General features: G+C 46.3%; 1 protein-coding gene across 1 annotated transcript in view; it reads left to right on the forward strand.

Annotated features, from left to right (window-relative positions):
* Positions 1-21,449, forward strand: part of LOC311142160 (calcium-binding protein 8-like) — a gene marked incomplete at both ends in the record, with an annotated part of 89,813 nt that overhangs the window by 34,340 nt on the left and 34,024 nt on the right. The window contains 2 exons of the mRNA XM_084177751.1: positions 12,646-12,789; positions 18,970-19,082. Coding sequence (XP_084033877.1) covers positions 12,646-12,789; positions 18,970-19,082 — 257 coding nt within the window. The remainder of the gene's footprint in view (positions 1-12,645; positions 12,790-18,969; positions 19,083-21,449) is intronic.

Below are 21,449 nucleotides of genomic sequence, written 5' to 3' on the forward strand. Positions count from 1 at the left end.
CAGATATATTTGTTAGAAAAACTATATTTCCCTTAATGTAGTGGTGCTGAATGTAAAAACAGCTCAACTTACCCCACTCTCTCTGTCACGATCGTTATAAGATGAAGCGGACCAAGGCACAGCGTGATATGCGTACATTCTTTTATTTCAGTACACAACACGAACCAAAACAACAAAACAAACGATACGTGAAGTCCTGGGTTGAACACAAACCTTCCGGAACAAGATCCCACAAAACATACAAGCCAAAAGGCTGCCTAAGTATGGTCCCCAATCAGAGACAACGAGCTACAGCTGTCTCTGATTGGGAACCACCCTGGCCAACATAGAAATAAACGATCTAGAATGAAACACATAGAAAACTAAACAATAAACCTACACACCCTGGCTCAACATTAAAGAGTCCCCAGAGCCAGGGCGTGACAGTACCCCCCCCCCCCCCCCCCCCCCAAAGGCGCGGACTGCGACCGCGCCAACCAAACACAACAGGGGAGGGGCCGGGTGGGCATTCCGCCTCGGCGGCGGATCCGGCTCCGGGCGTGACCACCACTCTCTTTCTACCCCCCCGTAGCGCCCCTGGTCTGGTCTGGCCCCGCTGGCCGGAGCTGGACTGGACACCGGTGGAGCGGAATGCTCTGGCTCCGGAGTGGAGCAGCTGACCGGTGCCGGAGGTGACCAAGAACCCGATGGTCACTCGGGCCGGACCGGGCTGACGACGCGCACCATTGGCTTGGTGCGGGGAGCAGGAACAGGCCGGGCTGGACTGGGAACACGCACCATTGGCTTGGTGCGGGGAGCAGGAACGGGTCAGGCCGTACTGGGAACACGCACCACTAACTTAGTGCGGGGAGCAGGAACGGGCCGGACCGTACTGGGAACACACACCACTGGCCTTGGGCGGGAAGCAGGAATGGGTCGGGCCGGACTGGGAACACGCACCACTGGCTTAGTGCGAGGAGCAGGAACGGGTCGGGCCGTACTGGGAACACGCACCACTAACTTAGTGCGGGGAGCAGGAACGGGCCGGACCGTACTGGGAACACACACCACTGGCCTTGTGCGGGAAGCAGGAATGGGTCGAGCCGTACTGGGAACACGCACCACTGGCTTAGTGCGGGGATCAGGAACGGGCCGTACCGGACTGGTGACACACACCACTTGCTTGGTGCGAGGAGCGGGACTGGGTTTCCTCATAAACCTCCGCTCCCTCTGCTGCCTAACCAGTTCCTCTCGCCGTGCCTCTACACTCTCCTTCTCCCTTAATGCCTCCTGTAGCTCCTCCCTCTGACCAATTAACGCCTACTCCCTCTGTACCAATAGCCCCCGTAACCTGGTGGCCTCCTCTCCTAGTCTGCAGATACGCCCTGTCGCTGCCTCCTGCTGCCCCGTCGTCCACGCCGTGTGCCCCCCCAAAAAAATGTCTTGGGGTTGCCTCTCGGGTGTCCGTCGTCGGCACGGTTGCCGCCGTTTCTCCTCTCCTGCCTGGGCATTTTCATTCATCGCCCTCTGGTAACGGACGGCCTCCTCCTCCGTGATTCTCCCCCAACCGAGGAGGACATCTACTAACGTAACCTCCGGCGTTTGCTCCTGGACACACTGCTTGGTCCTCTTTTGGTGGGATCTTCTGTCACGATCGTTGTAAGATGAAGCGGACCAAGGCGCAGCGTGATATGTGTACATTCTTTTATTTCAGTACACAACACAAACCAAAACAACAAAACAAACGATACCTGAAGTCCTGGGTTGAACACAAACCTTCCGGAACAAGATCCCACAAAACATACAAGCCAAAAGGCTGCCTAAGTATGGTCCCCAATCAGAGACAACGAGCTACAGCTGTCTCTGATTGGGAACCACCCTGGCCAACATAGAAATAAACGATCTAGAATGAAACACATAGAAAACTAAACAATAAACCTACACACCCTGGCTCAACATTAAAGAGTCCCCAGAGCCAGGGCGTGACACTCTCCTACTGTGGAAATTGTTAAAACATTCATCAAAAGAACATGACTGTCTGCAAAAATAATTTTTTTAAACATACATTTCTCTTCAGAATAAGCTGACAAACCAGAAAGTTAGTCTGTCCTTAAAAAAATTCCAGTAGATCAATAGATTGTCTTTGCAGTTAATAAATGGTTTTTGCGACTGAACTTGAAGAAACTTTCAAAGTTCTTGAAATGTTCCATATTGACTGACCTTCATGTCTTAAAGTAATGGTGGACTGTTGTTTCTCTGCTTATTTGAGCTGTTCTTGCCATAATATGGACTTGGTCTTTTACCAAAGGGCTATCTTCTGTATACCGCAGACAACAACAGATGATCAACATTAATTCACTAGATATTAGATCCAAGGTGGATCCAGGCACAACTGTCTTTACCAGCATAATGAATGAGACACCAAAATATTCTGGACATTCCTCATGAACACCTTTCTTTCCAACTCTGGGCTGTTGTTGAGTCACATGTGCTATCACAACAGCTGTTAGTCACTTGACTGTCATTCAGAAAATTCCTTCCTGGATCAGATGATGATGTGTGAAAATATAATGGCGTAATTAAACAGCTCAACACCATATGCACATCCAACAAGTATTATGCATAATTATTGAAGAACCACATTAATGACAGTATCGATTTAAGTTTTAAGTATCAAGGTAAGGTGACTCTTTCGGTAAGAAGCATTTGATTTTACAATTGCATACATTTTGGGGGATTTGTGTGCCCATGAAAACTGTTTTCACCCCGTAACATAAGGAGACACGAAATGTTATGTTGTTACATTGCATTTCTGAACTCTCTAAACAAAAACCTGTCCGACAGCTAGATCCAGGATTCTTACAGGGTTCAAGTTCAATGTCTAATTTAACTGATTACTGTAAATATATGATACACTACATAGCCAAAAGTATGTGGACACCCCTTCAAATTAGTGGATTCGGCTATTTCAGCCACACCCGTTGTTGACAGGTGTATACAATCACAGGATGATACTCCCAAGAACAGGAGATGATAATCGGATAGTTTCACACGGTTTCACAAGGTTAGTCACATACTCCGTTATGTGGACACATACAATTAAAATTCCCCATTACACGCCTCCCTTTTGTTAATCCCTTAACAATTATTTAATCAATTTGAAATGTAGCAAGCTTCTAAAGGCATCATATCCTGTAGTCCACCAATTCTTCCTTGTAAGTGTAATCCGTTGTGAGAATGAGTTTAAAACCTTCAACTCTTTACACATCATATACAGTTCTAACTTGCCAGTTTCTGCTGATGATTAGGTACAATGTTAATATAAACATTCAAAGAATAGGTTATTCTTCAAGAGCTGAAGGGTGATGGGTTGGAGCCCAATTGGGCACTGGGTAAAGGTCAGGCCAGACATCACTGTCTTCAGCAGTAAAGGGTAGCTCAGCTAATCCTTCACAACCTGCATTCTGGCCCTGGTCATGGCAACAGTTAACATTACATATGGCCTTGAATTTGTTACCAGTTTAAACACATATTACAGCAAAACCTCAACATGAGGATGAGCAGAAAAATCAATGCAATGGCTAAGACAACTGCTACAGACACAGTTGCATTATCCATCCTCCAAACCCAGTGTACAGTTGCATTATCCATCCTCCAAACCCAGTGTACAGTTGCATTATCCATCCTCCAAACCCAGTGTACAGTTGCATTATCCATCCTCCAAACCCAGTGTACAGTTGCATTATCCATCCTCCAAACCCAGTGTACAGTTGCAGGCTGTCTCTCCCACATTATTACTACCTTTCCCTTTAATACACCAGGGGGCCACCAGAGAACCCACAATAGGGATAGGGGGGTTATTACTATTATCAGGACGTGCATAAGCATCACAGAGTTTGGGGCTTTATACATCTGGTAAAAGGTAATGTCATCTGGTCTCTTTGGGGGATAGGTGTTAATAAAGGGCAGGAATGACATCACACTTAGTGTGTAATTCACTCCCAGGGGGACCCCCATATATGGTAGTCCCTTGTTTCGCCCTTGAGGAGCAAGCCCACAGACCCAACATGACCTCTCACCAACTGTTGCTTAAGCCACCAACTCATCTCTACTCAGAAATACATTTGGCTGTTCTTCGACAGGGGGGGTTCCTTCAATGCCCTCCCCTGTCTGCTGCTTCTAACTTCTGAGCGTATACTCCGGGTCGGCGTCAGTCCCTTTGGCTCGGGACCTTCTTCCAACACTAGGGTCTCTGGCCCAGGCAGAGTCTTTCTCAAAGGTGCAGCTCGCACCTGTGTATAGATATACTTCAGAGTTTTGCTTAGTTCATATACAGTTGAAGTCGGAAGTTTACATACACCTTAGCCAAATACATTTAAACTCAGTTTTTCACAATTCCTGACATTTAATCCTAGTAAAAATTCCCTGTCTTAGGTCAGTTAGGATCACCACTTTATTTTAAGAATGTGAAATGTCAGAATAATAGTAGAGAGAATGATTTATTTCAGCTTTTATTTCTTTCATCACATTCCCAGTGGGTCAGAAGTGTACATACACTCAATTAGTATTTGGTAGCATTGCCTTTAAATTGTTTAACTTGGGTCAAACGTTTCGGGTAGCCTTCCACAAGCTTCCCGCAATAAGTTGGGTGAATTTTGGCCCATTCCTCCTGACAGAGCTGGTGTAACTGAGTCAGGTTTGTAGGCCTCCTTGCTCGCACACGCTTTTTCAGTTCAAATTTTCTATAGGATTGAGGTCAGGGCTTTGTGATGGCCACTCCAATAGCCAACGACTTTGTTATCGTTAAGCCATTTTGCCACAACTTTGGAAGTATGCTTGGGGTCATTGTCCATTTGGAAGACCCCATTTGCGACCAAGCTTTAACTTCCTGACTGATGTCTTGAGATGTTGCTTCAATATATCCACGTAATTTTCCTTCCTCATGATGCCATCTATTTTGTGAAGTGCACCAGTCCCTCCTGCAGCAAAGCACCCCCACAGCATGATGCTGGGATGGTGTTCTTCGGCTTGCAAGCGTCCCCCTTTTTCCTCCAAACATAACGATGGTCATTGTTTCATCAGACCAGAGGACATTTCTCCAAAAAGTATGATCTTTGTCCCCATGTGCAGTTGCAAACCGTAGTCTGGCTTTTTTATGGTGGTTTTGGAGCAGTGGCTTCTTCCTTGCTGAGCGGCCTTTCAGGTTACGTCGATATAGGACTCGTTTTACTGTGGATATAGATACTTTTGTACCTGTTTCCTCCAGCATCTTCACAAGGTCCTTTGCTGTTGTTCTGGGATTGATTTGCACTTTTCACACCAAAGTATGTTCATCTCTAGGAGACAGAACGCGTCTCCTTCCTGAGCGGTATGACGGCTGCGTGGTCCCATGGTGTTTATACTTGCGTACTATTGTTTGTACAGATGAACGTGGTACCTTCAGGCGTTTGGAAATTGCTCCCAAGGATGATCCAGACTTGTGGAGGTCTACAATTATTCATTTCTGAGGTCTTGGCTGTTTTCCTTTGATTTTCCCATGATGTCAAGCAAAGAGGCACTGAGTTTGAAGGTAGGCCTTGAAATACATCCACAGGTACACCTCCAATTGACTCAAATTATGTCAATTAGCCTATCAGAAGCTTCTAAAGCCATGACATCATTTTCTGGAATTTTCCAAGGCGTTTAAAGGCACAGTCAACTTAGTGTATGTAAACTTCTGACCCACTGGAATTTTGATACAGTGAATTATAAGTGAAATAATCTGTCTGTAAACAATTGTTGGAAAACTTACTTGTGTCATGCACAAAATAGATGTCCAAACCGACTTGCCAAAACTATAGTTTGTTAATAAGTCATTTGTGGAGTGGTTGAAAAACGAGTTTTAATGACTCCAACCTAAGTGTATGTAAACTTCCGACTTCAACTGTACTTTACCATCTGGTCGTCCACACCCGTCAAGGTAAACTGGGCCTGTTTCACCACCACGTTGTCCATCTTCATCGGCCTTCCTGTAAGTATTTCATGGGGCGACAAACCAGTAGAGCAATGGGCTCTACCTCTCATATACATCAAAACCAGTGGGAAGACGGTAACCCATGGGAGAGAAGTCTCCTCCACTATTTTCCTCAGCCATTGCTCAGCCATAACTTTGCATAGCTTTATTTTCACGGTCTGATTGGCACGTTCTACCGCACCCCCACTGACCGGATGATATGAACAATGAGTTTGTAGGTCAATGCCTAGACACTCAGATAAACTATTTTATTATATTATTTACAAAATGTGAGCCATTGTCGCTTGAGAGTTTTGTCGGAATCCCCCAGCTGGGAACAATTTCTCTCATTAGTGCTTTAGCTACTGCAAATGATGATGCATGCCTGCATGAAAAGCACTCTATCCATTTAGAAAACATGTCCACTATCACTAGACAGTACTTGACAAGGAAAGAGTTCGACAAAATCCTATCATCAAGTGACTGAAAGGCATCTCAGGTGTGGGGTGAGCTGAAACAGGCATGGGTACAGGTCTTCCAACATTATGGGCTGCACAAATAGAACATAGTTTACAAAAAAAGCAGAAAAAGTAGTAAACCCAAATGTGTTCCCCCTTTTGACACATGGTCCAAACCATGTGACAATTTGCCCTTCCAGACACCATCAGAGGGGTCACGCGTGCATGTTTGCTGCCAATCTTTATTTTTCACTGCATCCACCCCCTGTTGTAGCAGAGAGACATAATTCAAGGAAAGAGAGAGACAGGGTCAATGCATGCCATCACAAGGAGAGGGGAGGTAGGGGAATCGGCAGCCGCTTTTGCTGCACAGTCTGCAGCAGCATTTCCTAGGGAAACATGGTCAGTGTGTTTAGTATGAGCTGCACATTTACAAATTGCAAGTGTGGAGGGCAGGAGTACTGCCTCAAGCAGTTCTTTAACCATGTTATGGTGTGCTATCGGTTTACCAGCTGAGGTGAGGAAACCACAATGTTGCCACAGGGTTCCAAAATTGTGACAGACACCAAAGCATACTGAGAGTCAGAATACACTGTGAGGGACTTTCCCTTTCCAAACACACAGGCACGTGTGAGAGCAAACAGTTCAGCTGCCTGTACAGACTAGTGGGAGGGCAGTCTGGCTGCCTCCTCAGTACTGTGGGGTGTACACACAGCATAAGATGCAACTGGATCACCTGAAGAAGAACGTTTAGCAAAACCATCAATGAAATAGATTAAATCACTGTTAGGAATTGGCACATCTTGGAGATCAGGGCGTGGTTTACACGAGGTCAACAACCTCACTGCAGTCATGTGCATCACCGTCAGACTGTGTGGGGAGTAAGGTTGCAGGGTTTAAGACAGTGCAGCGTTTCAGAGTAACATGAGACATGGTTAATAACACATTCTGCCAATGTAACAGTTTTGCGGGGGTGAGATGTGCTGTCCTTGTCTGTGAGATAAGGGAGAAGACAGAATGAGGCACATGAACAGTCAAGGGCCGCATAGCTACAATGTCAGCACAGGCCAACACTGCCTCCGTTGCTGCCGCCACAGCGCGGAGGCAAGGGAGCAGTCCACGCGCAACCGTAGAGGCGTTAAGAGTAGAAACCAACAGGTCTCATCTTACCACCCACATGAATAATACCAATCGTGGCCTAGCACTTCGGGGCGGTATAAATACTGATGCTTGGAGCAGTTACTTCCAGGCCCTCCTGTCACGCTCTGGCTCCGGGACTTTGTATTTTGAGCCAGGGTGTGTTCGTTTTGGTTGTGTTTTGTTTGGTTGGGTTGTCATTGGTTGTGTTTTCCTTGTTTGGTCAAATGACTCCCAATCGGAGGTAACGAGTGTCAGCTGTCGGCTCGTTATCTCTGATTGGGAGCCATATTTAAACTGTCTGTGTTCACCTTGTGTTTGTGGGTTTTTGTTCCATGTTCTGTCAGTGTTACAGAGGACTTCACGTATCGTTCTTTATTTGTTGTTTTGTTCCAGGCTTTAATTAAATAAAGTCATGTTCGCTCAACGCGCTGCGCTTTGGTCTACTCATTCGTCAGACGATCGTGACAGAAAAACCCACCATACAACGACCAAGCAGCGTGTCCAGACGGAGGCAGACTGGACATGGGAGGAAGCGCCGGGAAAGGAGATAGAGAGGCTGGCGATGGCCCAGGTGGGCAAAGTGTGGTCCTGGGAGGACATGCTCGGGGGCAAGGGACCTTGGGGTAGGATCAAGGCCCTGGCGAGAGAGGAGCAGCGGCGTCAGCAGTGCCATCGTCGGACGGAGGAGAGGCACCCCCAATAATTTTTTAGGGGGGGGCACACGGCATGGGCGACTGGGCAGCAGGAGGCTGCCACAGCGCGAAATAGGAGAAGAGGAGAGAAGGCCACCGGGTTACGGGAGCCATTGGCGAGAGGAGGGAAGGAAGTCTTAGAGGCACGGCGAGAGGGACTGAGGTGGATTGCCAGTCCGGTCCGGCCCGTTCCTGATCCCCGTTTAAAGCCAGTGGTGTGTGTTCCCAGTACGGTCCGGCCTGTCCCTGCTCCACGCACCAAACCTACGGTGTGCGTCGCCAGCCCAGCCCGGCCTGTCCCTGCTCCACGCATCAAACCTACGGTGTGCGTCGACAGCCCTGCCCGGCCCGTTCCTGCTCCTCGCACCAAGTCTACGGTGTGCGTCGACAGCCCTGCCCGGCCTGTTCCTGCTCCACGCATCAAACCTACGGTGTGCGTCGACAGCCCTGCCCGGCCCGTTCCTGCTCCTCGCACCAAGTCTACGGTGTGCGTCGACAGCCCTGCCCGGCCTGTTCCTGCTCCACGCACCAAGTCTACGGTGTGCGTCGCCAGCCCAGCCCGGCCTGTTCCTGCTCCACGCACAAAGCCTACGGTGTGCGTCGCCAGCCCAGCCCGGCCTGTTCCTGCTCCGCGCACAAAGCCTACGGTGTGCGTCGCCAGCCCAGCCCGGCCTGTTCCTGCTCCACGCACAAAGCCTACGGGGTGCGTCGCCAGCCCGACCCGGCCTGTTCCTGCCACTCGCACCAAACCAGGGGTGCGAGTCGCCAGCCTGGTCCAACCCGTTCCTGCTACTCGCACCAAGCCAGGGGTGCGAGTCGTCAGCCTGGTCCAGCCCGTTCCTGCTACTCGCACCAAACCAGGGATGCGAGTCGTCGGCCTGGTCCAGCCCGTTCCTGCTACTCGCACCAAGCCAAGGGTGCGAGTCGTCAGCCTGGTCCAGCCTGTTCCTGCTACTCGCACCAAGCCAAGGGTGCGAGTCGTCAGCCTGGTCCAGCCCATTCCTGCTACTCGCACCAAGCCAGGGATGCGAGTCGTCAGCCTGGTGAGGTCCGTTCCGGCTCCACGCACCAAGCCTAGGGTGCGTATCGTCAGCCAGGTCCGGTCCGTTCCTGCCTCACGCGCTAAGCCAGGGGTGCGCGTCGTCAGTCCTGATCCAGCCAGCTGGGTCAGATCGGATCGGGGCCATTACGGGGGGATTGAAGTAGGGTGGTGGTCAAGCCCGGAGCCGGAGCCGCCTCCGAGAAGCAACACCCACCCAGCCCTCCCCTATTTGGGGTTTTGAGGCGCGGTCGCAGTCCGCGCCTTTAGGGGGGGGTACTGTCACGCTCTGGCTCCGGGACTTTGTATTTTGAGCCAGGGTGTGTTCGTTTTGGTTGTGTTTTGTTTGGTTGGGTTGTCATTGGTTGTGTTTTCCTTGTTTGGTCAAATGACTCCCAATCGGAGGTAACGAGTGTCAGCTGTCGGCTCGTTATCTCTGATTGGGAGCCATATTTAAACTGTCTGTGTTCACCTTGTGTTTGTGGGTTTTTGTTCCATGTTCTGTCAGTGTTACAGAGGACTTCACGTATCGTTCTTTATTTGTTGTTTTGTTCCAGGCTTTAATTAAATAAAGTCATGTTCGCTCAACGCGCTGCGCTTTGGTCTACTCATTCGTCAGACGATCGTGACACCTCCTCACTGCAAGAAATGTTAACTCCTAATTTACACAATAGGTCTCTTCCCATTACATTTACAGGGCAGTTAGGAGAATAAATAAAATGATGATTCAAAGTTTTATCACCAAGTTTGACCAACAGAGGTTTAGTAAGGTTCTCTACCATTGGAATGCCAGAAGCCCCAACGGTCTTTATTACATCTTTTGACAACGGAACTTTTAAAAATTGTTACATTTAGATAAAATAGAAATGGTTGCCCCTGAATCGACCAAGAAGGAAATATTCACACCGCCCACACACACATTCATATTAGGTGAATCTGCACTGTTAGAAGATACGATTGGGTACTCACCAAAGTGGCATTGTTGGCTGTTTTTTCCTTCTACCTCCTCCTCATCCTATCTTGAGTTTCCTCCCCTACCCTGCAGGTTAGATGCTGTCACATGTGGTGGTGGTGGATAGTAGGTATCACTGTCCTCAGCTTAATCATAGCCACCCACAGCACCCCTGTTCTGCGGGCAATTTGATCTATCACTTAGCGCAAAGTTATCTAGGAATGCCCAATTCCTCTTATTTTAATGATCATTTTCTCTGTCACTTAGCGCAAAGTGATTTAATTCATAAAGAATCTTCGAATGATAACTCACCAGCTTAGTAAAACATCGACTGAGTGATCGCTGACCCTCAACTCCCGTGGACGTCAGGCGGGGGTCTCCGTTCCCTCGTTTGATGAGGAGGAACTTACCCTATACTCACAGCGCAGTGAGCCTCTGCCGGCAGTTTACCCTCAGAGCCGCTGGTCAACGATACGTCAGTCCCGTCTGGGGTGCCAAATTGTGGTGGATATTATAAAGTAAGGATCTGCTGGAGTCCAAGTCAAACCAAGATTCTTTACTTCTGAGCTCAGAGAGAATAATGGAGTTACACAGCGCAGTGTAGACAGTCTGAATTCCATAGCATTGGGTGATAAGCACATATCTTTATAGTTTCCCGTTCTTGGGCGGGAATTTATCTATACAAGGACGCAGGTGCTAGCTGGTTTGCAACACACAAAATCTTAGAGAAGATGAGTTCATCCTCCATGTGGATTTCGGCGAGAACTACCTATGCAAGTATGCCTCTGAAATACAGGCAGTGCATTTTGGTGACGTTCACCAGCAGACAACAATTCACACTGGGGTTGCATACACTAAAGAAGGTGTTGTGTCAGTGTGCTCAGTCAGCTCATCAATGCATGATGACCCCTCAGCAATCTCTCCAAAGTCCTCTCCCACCTCCATGAGTTGAATCCATCTGCCACTGTCCTCCATGTTGTTTGTGATGGACCAACCACACAGTACAGATTCAATAATAATTTATTCTACCTGAGCACAATTCCATTTCAACTGGGGTTTCAGAAGATCACCTGGAATTTTTGGGAGGCTGGACATGGGAAAGGTCCTGCGGATGTAATCGGTGCAGCTGTGAAGAGAAAAGCTGATTCCATGGTGGCAAAAGGAAAGTACCTTCAGAACGGAAAAGTGTTCTACGAGGAACTTTCAAAAGAGCAGTCAAATGTGTAGCTCTTTTACGTCACAGAGCAAGAGATTGAGAAAATGGATCATCAGTTGTTTTATATGAAATGTCATTTCCACCACACTCTGTCATTACCACCACGGTACATATTTTTTAGAAAAAGGTGTATTCAATTACAATTGACATTGATGATTTTTTCCATATGTGAATCTTATATGCTTGTTCTTAAGATTTTAATGTGGTAAATACATGTTTCTGAGTATCATCAAGGCATATATGGACATTTAGACATGACAATGATGAATACATATAATCAAGAAAACTTCAAAATAGTAAAAAAAAGCATGGTATTTGTTTTTATCATGTGAAATGTTATGTAAAATACCTTAGGCACAATTTCTGTAATTTCATTTTAAACTAAAATAGCACATTTTATGCCGTGGTGGTAATCTCCCCTCTGGTATTTGGGGAAACCGATATTTTTTTTTATATGTTCTTAAATAGTATGGTCTCAGCCTCTATTAGATTTGTTTCCAGACAGTGAAGAAAATATTCTGATAGATAAAAAGCAGTTTCAAGTGTATTTGCAAAATCAACCACATACTGTACGTGCATGTGTGTGTGCCTGTGTCTGTGTTCATGCCTGTGTACACTGATTGTACAAAACATTAAGGACACCTTCCTAATATTGAGTTGCACCCCACCCCTTTTGCCCTCAGAACAGCCTCAATTCGTCAGGGCATGGATTCTACAAGGTGTTGAAAGTGTTCCACAGGGATTCTGGCCCATGTTGACTCCAATGCTTCCCACAGTTGTGTCAAGTTGGCTGGATGTCCTTTGGGTGGTGGACCATTCTTGATACACACGGGAAACTGTTGAGCGTGAAAAACCCGGCAGCGTTGCAGTTCTTGACACAAACCGGTGCGCCTGGCTCCTACTGCCATACCCTGTTCAAAGGCACTGAAATATTTTGTCTTGCCCATTCACCCTCGGAATGGCACACATACACAATCCATGTCTGAATTGTCTCAAGGGTTAAAAATCTTTTTTTTTAACCTGTCTCCTCACCTTCACACTGATTGAAGTGGATTTAACAAGTGACATCAATAAGGGATCATAGCTTTCACCTGGATTCACCTGGTCAGTCTATGTCATGGAAATGACCGGTGTCCTTAATGTTTTGTACACTCAGTGTATGTGTGTCCCTGTGCAGAGATCCGGGAGGCGTTCCGGGTGCTGGACCGGGATGGGAACGGGTTCATCTCTAAGCAGGAGCTGGGCATGGCTATGAGGTCTCTGGGATACATGCCCAGTGAGGTGGAGCTGGCCATCATCATGCAGAGACTGGACATGGACGGTGAGGCACACACAGAGACACACAGAATGAAAGACATACACATGGGCATGTACTGTACGTAGGCACACACACTGAAAGTCTTAGTATGTGATTTCCTAAACTGATTTTTCCAAGGTTAATGAATCAATTACACATCCAGGTCTCAGCAGTGTGGGAGAGTGGGTTCATGCTGGATGTACGCTGTGCCTGTGTTTGTATTCACCCTATATACCAGGTTCTCTGTGTAAACCACTCAGCATTAAACAGCTTTGACAAAATGCTTTGTGGGTGACCGTGCACACACACACACACACACTCACACACACACACAGGAAGGCTCCAGGCATAAGCGCTTATGGCCCCCGGCTGCTAGGGGGAGTTTAGGAACACAGTCGGGGTCTCAACTTACTGTTGAGAGTTATAATATTAGAATACACAAGGTGCCATTTAGAAATGTGGTTGTGCATCTGCAGTTTTTCTCTTGTTATGTCAGTCACTGACAGTCATTCAATTAGCATGTCAGCTTACAATTTTTCGATTGGTAAGTTAGTCTAGCCAGCTATCTAAACTTGTAGTAATCATAGCCGAATAGCGACCGGGCATTTTGTTAATCCCTCTCACTCAGATATCATTAACATGGAATAAGTATTGTCAAAATGTGTAGAATTGCAGGAAATTAGCTGTAAAACTGTAAATTATTCTCTCTGCTCTATGGTAAAATGCATGAAATGCAACTAAATCTCACTTACGGACCCCAAAAACCTAAGGCCGGCCCTGAACACACACAAACACATACACACACAGGTTGCTCTCTGTGTGTGTCAAATCAAATTTTATTTTTCACATGCACCGAATACAACCTTACCAATGCAGTTTTATGAAAAATAAGAGTTAAGAAGAATTTACTAAATAAACTGAAGTTAAAAAAACGTTACACAATAAAATAACAATAACGAGGATATATACAGGTGGTACCATTACCGAGTCAATATGCGGGGGTACAGGTTAGTCGAGGAAATTGAGGTAATATGTACATGTACGTAGGTGTAAAGTGACTATGCATAGATAATAAACAGCGAGTAGCAGTAGCGTAAAAAAACGGGGGGTCAATGCAAATAGTTTGGGTAGCCATTTAATTAACTGTTTAGCAGTCTTATGGCTTGGGGGTAGAGGCTGTTAAGGAGACTTTTGGACCCAGAAGTGCTCCGGTAACACTTGCCGTGCGGTAGCAGAGAGAACAGTCTATCACTAGGGTGGCTGGAGTCTTTGAAAAAAATGTGGGCCTTCCTCTGACACCGCCTGTTATAGAGGTCCTGGATGGTAGGACGCTTGGCCCCATTGATGTACTGGGCCGTACGCACTACACTCTGTAGCGCCTTGCGGCAGTTGCCATACCAGGTGTTGATGCAACCAGTCAGGATGCTCTCGATGGTGCAGCTGTATACAGTGGGGGAAAAAAGTATTTAGTCAGCCACCAATTGTGCAAGTTCTCCCACTTAAAAAGATGAGAGAGGCCTGTAATTTTCGTCATAGGTACACGTCAACTATGACAGACAAAATGAGAAAACATTCCAGAAAATCACATTGTAGGATTTTTTATGAATTTATTTGCAAATTATGGTGGAAAATAAGTATTTGGTCAATAACAAAAGTTTCTCAATACTTTGTTATATACCCTTTGTTGGCAATGACACTGGTCAAACGTTTTCTGTAAGTCTTCACAAGGTTTTCACACACTGTTGCTGGTATTTTGGCCCATTCCTCCATGCAGATCTCCTCTAGAGCAGTGATGTTTTGGGGCTGTCGCTGGGCAACACGGACTTTCAACTCCCTCCAAAGATTTTCTATGGGGTTGAGATCTGGAGACTGGCTAGGCCACTCCAGGACCTTGAAATGCTTCTTACGAAGTCACTCCTTCGTTGCCCGGGTGGTGTGTTTGGGATCATTGTCATGCTGAAAGACCCAGCCACGTTTCATCTTCAATGCCCTTGCTGATGGAAGGAGGTTTTCACTCAAAATCTCACGATACATGGCCCCATTCATTCTTTCCTTTACACGGATCAATCGTCCTGGTCCCTTTGCAGAAAAACAGCCCCAAAGCATGATGTTTCCACCCCCATGCTTCACAGTAGGTATGGTGTTCTTTGGATGCAACTCAGCATTCTTTGTCCTCCAAACACGACGAGTTGAGTTTTTACCAAAAAGTTCTATTTTGGTTTCATCTGACCATATGACATTCTCCCAATCCTCTTCTGGATCATCCAAATGCACTCTAGCAAACTTCAGACGGGTCTGGACATGTGCTGGCTTAAGCAGGGGGACACGTCTGGCACTGCAGGACTTGAGTCCCTGGCGGCGTAGTGTGTTACTGATGGTAGGCTTTGTTACTTTGGTCCCAGCTCTCTGCAGGTCATTCACTAGGTCCCCCCGTGTGGTTCTGGGATTTTTGCTCACCGTTCTTGTGATCAGTTTGACCCCACGGGGTGAGATCTTGCGTGGAGCCCCAGATCGAGGGAGACTATCAGTGGTCTTGTATGTCTTCCATTTCCTAATAATTGCTCCCACAGTTGATTTCTTCAAACCAAGCTGCTTACCTATTGCATATTCAGTCTTCCCAGCCTGGTGCAGGTCTACAATTTTGTTTCTGGTGTCCTTTGACAGCTCTTTGGTCTTGGCCATAGTGGAGTTTGGAGTGTGACTGTTTGAGGTTGTGGACAGGTGTCTTTTATACTGATATCAAGTTCAAACAGGTGCCATTAATACAGGTAACGAGTGGAGGACAGAGGAGCCTCTTAAAGAAGAAGTTACAGGTCTGTGAGAGCCAGAAATCTTGCTTGTTTGTAGGTGACCAAATACTTATTTTCCACCATAATTTGCAAATAAATTCATTAAAAATCCTACAACGTGATTTTTTGGAGAAAAAAAATCTCAATTTGTCTGTCATAGTTGACGTGTACCTATGATGAAAATTACAGGCCTCTCTCATCTTTTTAAGTGGGAGAACTTGCACAATTGGTGGCTGACTAAATACTTTTTTCCCCACTGTAACTTTTTGAGGATCTGTGGACCCATGCCAAATCTTTTCAGTCTCCTGAGGGGGAATAGGCATTGTCGTGCCCTCTTCACGAATGTCTTGGTGTGTTTGTACCATGATAGTTTGTTGGTGACGTGGACACCAAGGAACTTGAAGTTCTCGACCTGCTCCACTACAGCCCCGTCGATGAGAATGGGGGTGTGCTCGGCCCTCCTTTTCCTGTAGTCCACGATCATCTCCTTTGTCTTGATCACGTTGAGGAAGAGGTTGATGTCCCGGCACCACACTGCCAGGTCTCTGACCACCTCCCTATAGGCTGTCTCATCATTGTCGGTGATCAGGCCTACCACCGTTGTGTCGTCGGCAAACTTAATGATGGTGTTGGAGTTGTGCACGCATCCCTGAGGGGCCCCGTGTTGAGGATCAGCGTGCAGCGTGTTGCCTCCCCTTACCACCTGTAGGCGGCTCGTCAGGAAGTCCAGGATCCAGTTGCAGAGGGAGGTGTTTAGTCCCAGGGTTCTTAGCTTAGTGATGAGCTTTGAGGGTACTATGGTGTTGGACGCTGAGCTGTAGTCAATTAACAGCATTCTCACATACGTGTTCCTTTTGTCCAGGTGGGAAAGGGCATTGTGGAGTGCAAAAGAGATTGAGTCATCTGTGGATCTGTTGTGGTGGTATGCGAATTGGAGTGGGTCTAGGTTTTCTGGGATGATAGTGTTAATGTGAGCCATGACCAGCCTTTCAAAGCACTTCATGGCTACAGACGTGAGTGCTATGGGTCGGTAGTCATTTAGGCAGGTTACCTTGGTGTTCTTGGGCACAGGGACTATATTGGTCTTCTTGAAACATGTAGGTATTACAGACTCCGTCAGGGACAGGTTGAAAATGTCAGTGAAGACACTTGACAGTTGTTCAGCGCATGCTCTGAGTACACGTCCTGGTAATCTGTCTGGCCCTGCGGCCTTGTGAATGTTGACCTGTTTAAAGGTGTTACTCACATCGGCTACAGAGAGCATGATCATAAAGTCGTCTGGAACAGCTGGTGCTCTCTTGAATGCTTCAGTGTTGCTTGCCTTGAATCGCGCATAGAAGTAATTTAGCTAGTCTGGTAGGCTCATGTCACTGGGAAGCTCACGGCTGGGCTTCCATTTGTAGTCCGTAATAGTTTGCGAGCCCTGCCACATCCGACGAGCTTCAGGGCCAGTGTAGTAGGATTCAATCTTAGTCCTGTATTGACGTTTTGCCTGTTTGATGGTTCGTCAGAGGGCATAGTGGGATTTCCTATAAGCGTCCAGGTTAGAGTCCCGTTCCTTGAAAGCGGCAGCTCTACCCTTTAGCTCAGTGCGGATGTTGCCTGTAATCCATGGCTTCTGGTTGGGGTATGTACGTACGGTCACTGTGGGTACGACGTCATCGATGCACTTATTGATGAAGCCGGTGACTGATGTGGTATACTCTTCAATGCCATTAGATGAATCCCAGAACATATTCCAGTCTGTTCTAGCTAAAAAGTCCTGTAGCTTAGCATCTGCATCATCTGACCACTTCCGTATTGAGCGAGTGACTGGTACTTCCTGATATAGTTTTTGCTTGTAAGCAGGAATCAGGAAGATTGAATTATGGTCAGATTTGCCAAATGGAGGGTGAGGGAAAGCTTTTTCCGTGTCTCTGTGTGTGGAGTAAAGGTCGTCTAGTGTTTTTTTTTTCTCCTCTGGTTGCACATGTTACATGCTGGTAGAAATTAGGTAAAACAGATAAAAAATGTCCTGCATTAAAGTCCCCGGCCACTAGGAGCGCCGCCTCTGGATGAGCGTTTTCCTGTTTGATTATGCCTTATACAGCTCGTTGAGTGCGGTCTTAGTACCAACATTGGTTTGTGCTGTTAAATAGACAGCTACGTAAAATATAGATGAAAACTCTCTTGGAAAATAGTGTGGTCTACAACTTATCATGAGGAACTCTACCTCAGGCTAGCAAAACCTTGAGACTTCTTTAATATTAGATTTTGTGCACCAGCTGTTATATGACAAATAGACACAGACCACCACCTCTCGTCTTACCCGAGGTAGCTGTTCTGTCTTGCCTATGCACGGAAAACCCAGCCAATTGTATATTATCCATGTCGTCGTTCAGCCACGACTCTGTGAAACATAAGATATTACAGTTTTTAATGTCCCGTTTTTAGGATAGTCTCGAACGGAGCTCATCCAATTTATTCTCCAATGATTGCACTTTGACCAATAGGACGGATTGTAGAGGCGGGTTACCCACTCGCCGACAAATTCTCACAAAGCACCCGGATCTGCGTCCACTGTATTGGCGTCTCCTCTTCATGCGAATGACGGGGATTTGAGCCTGGCCTGCTAGTAGCAGTAAATCCTTCGAGTCCAACTCATTAAAGAAAAAATCCTTGTCCAATTCGAGATTATTGACAAATTGCTGTTCTGATATCCAGAAGCTCTTATTGGTCATAAGAGACGGTGGCAGAAACATAATGTACAAAATAAGTTACAAACAATACGAAAAAACACACAAAATAGCACAGTTGGTTAGGAGCCCGTAAAACGGCAGCCATCCCCTCCGGCGCCATTCTGTGCCATCTCCTGTGTGTGTGTGTGTGTGTGTGTGTGGAAAACTGCCATTGATTTTGGCATCTGTCTGGAGCTCAATCCAGACAATTATTTGTTTAACACACAAACCCTTCAACAATACAACAATAAACTCCTCACAATCTAAAACCAGAAAATGTGAAAAGCGACAGTCTAAAAGAGAAAAATAAGATTTCACTTTTTTGTCAAGTTTGAATTTTCTTTGGCTGTGGGGTCATGTGGTACAAGCACACTGAATGTTGTAATGCTGTGTGTGTGTGTGTCTGTGTGCGCGTGTGGACATGTTTAACTATACTTGTGGGGACCAGAGGTCCCCTCAACAATAGTAAACTAACAGAAATTTGACCAACTGGGGACATTTTGTTAGTCCCCACAAGGTCAAATTATATTTCTAGGGGGTTTAGGGTTAGGGTTAGAATTAGTGTTAGGGTTAGAATTAATTTAGGGTTAGGCGCTAGGGTTAGTGTTAGTGTTGTCCCCATAAGGTTAGTTATACAGGTGTGTGTGTGTGTGTGTGTGTGTGTGTGTGCGTGTGTGTGTGTGTGTGTGTGTGTGTAGGTGATGGCCAGGTGGACTTTGAAGAGTTTGTGACAATACTGGGACCCAAACTTCTGTCGTCTGAGACCAGAGAAGGTTTCCTAGGAAGCACCATCGATAACATCTTCTGGCAGGTAGGAACACATACTCCTCTCTTCTCTTCACTTCACTTCTCTTCTCTTTTCTTCTCTCCTCTTCTCTTCTGTTCTGGTCCCTTGGGCAACAACTGGTTGAATCAACATTGTTTCCACGCAATTTCAACCCAAAAAAGTATCTCCTCTATTCTCTTCTCTTTTCTCCTATCTCCTTTCATCCTCTTCTCTTCCTTTCACTTTTCTTCTCTAATCTATTTTCCTGTCCTCTCCTCTCTTCCTTCTTCTCCATCATCTCTACCCCTTTTCTCGCTTTTTGTATTTCTGTTTCTTCTCTTTTTGATCTCTCCTTTATCTCATTTCCCCAAATCCCCATATCATCCTCTTCTGTCCCCCTCTCCTCCTTCTTCCTCTACTCTCCTCTTCTCCCTCCCTCTGTGGAGGCTTCTGCAGTCAGGGCACGTGGAGATGCTTGCTCAAAAGCCTGTTTTTAGCTAGATATTGACACACACACACACACACACACACAGATAGAGATCCCCTACCTTTGCCTTTCGTCCCATGATGATGGGGAAAGGGATGTTTGGGCCCATGGCGCCAAAGAAAAATGTGTGTGTGCGTGTGTGTGTGCGTGCATCTGTGCGTGCATTTGTACGGGCTTCAAAGTAAGTCTAGGAGTCTAGGGGGGTCTATGCTTCAGAGGAAGGAGAGCTTTCACGAGAGAGCTCTGTTTAGGAGTAGAAAGTAGTGTGTTTTTTTTATGTACTTCTGTTCAGAGAAATATGTGTTTTTTTGCTGCATTTTAAAAAGGATGGAGCTAGAGAGAGAAAACAAGGCAAAAGGGAAGACAGAACAAGGAACTGAGTGACGGGCAGAGAGTTAGACACACAGAGAGAAGGGCGTAGAGAGAAAAAAATTGAATAAAAGAGAGAAAGGGAATTAGACAGAAACAGAATAAGAGACAGAAAGGGTAAAAGAAACAGAAAGGGAATGAGATACAGAAAGGGATTTGAGACAGAAAGGGAATGAGAGACAAAGGGAATAAGCGACAGAAAGGGAATAAGAGAGAAAGGTAATGAAGCATGAAATACACCGAGAATCTTACTGCCGATAGACTGCTGATAGGTACAGTGCCTTGCAGAAGTATTCATCCCCCTTGGCGTTTTTCCTATTTTGTTGCATTACAACCTGTAATTTAAATGGATTTTTATTTGGATTTCATGTAATGGACATACACAAAATAGTCCAAATTGGTGAAGTGAAATGAAAAAAATAACCCCCTTTGCTCTGAAGCCCCTAAATAAGATCTGGTGCAACCAATTTCCTTCAGAAGTCACATAATTAGTTAAATAAAGTCCACCTGTGTGCAATCTAAGTGTCACATGATCTCAGTATATATACACCTGTTCTGAAAGGCCCCAGAGTCTGCAACACCACTAAGCAAGGGGCACCACCAAGCAAGCGGCACCATGAAGACCAAGGAGCTCTCCAAACAGGTCAGGGACAAAGTTGTGGAGAAGTACAGATCAGGGTTGGGTTATAAAAAATATCAGAAACTTTGAACATCCCACGGAGCACCATTAAATCCATTATTAAAAAATGGAAAGAATATGGCACTACAACAAACCTGCCAAGAGAGGGCCGCCCACCAAAACTCACGGACCAGGCAAGGAGGGCATTAATCAGAGAGGCAACAAAGAGACCAAAGATAACCCTGAAGGAGCTGCAAAGCTCCACAGCAGAGATTGGAGTATCTGTCCATAGGACCACTTTAATCTGTACACTCCACAGAGCTGGGCTTTATGGAAGAGTGTCCAGAAAAAAGCAATTTGCTTAAAGAAAGAAATAAGCAAACACGTTTGGTGTTCGCCAAAAGCCATGTGGGAGACTCCCCAAACATATGGAAGAAGGTACTCTGGTCAGATGAGACTAAAATTGAGCTTTTTGGCCATCAAAGAAAACGCTATGTCTGGCGCAAACCTAACACCTCTCATCACCCCGAGAACACCATCCCCACAGTGAAGCATGATGGTGGCAGCATCATGCTGTGGGGATGTTTTTCCATCGGCAGGGACTGGGAAACTGGTCAGAATTGAAGGAATGATGGATGACGCTAAATACAGGGGAATTCTTGAGGGAAACCTGTTTCAGTCTTCCAGAGATTTGAGACTGGGACAGAGGTTCACCTTCCAGTAGGACAATGACCCTAAGCATACTGCTAAAGCAGGGGAAACATTTAAATGTCTTGGAATGGCCTAGTCAAAGTGCAGACCTCAATCCAATTGAGAATCTGTGGTATGACTTAAAGATTGCTGTACACCAGTAGAACCCATCCAGCTTGAAGGAGCTGGAGCAGTTTTGCCTTGAAGAATGGGCAAAAATCCCAGTGTCTAGATGTGCCAAGCTTAT

Source organism: Coregonus lavaretus (assembly GCF_964263955.1).
Source record: "Coregonus lavaretus genome assembly, chromosome: 15".
In the NCBI taxonomy this organism is placed as follows: domain Eukaryota; kingdom Metazoa; phylum Chordata; class Actinopteri; order Salmoniformes; family Salmonidae; genus Coregonus; species Coregonus lavaretus.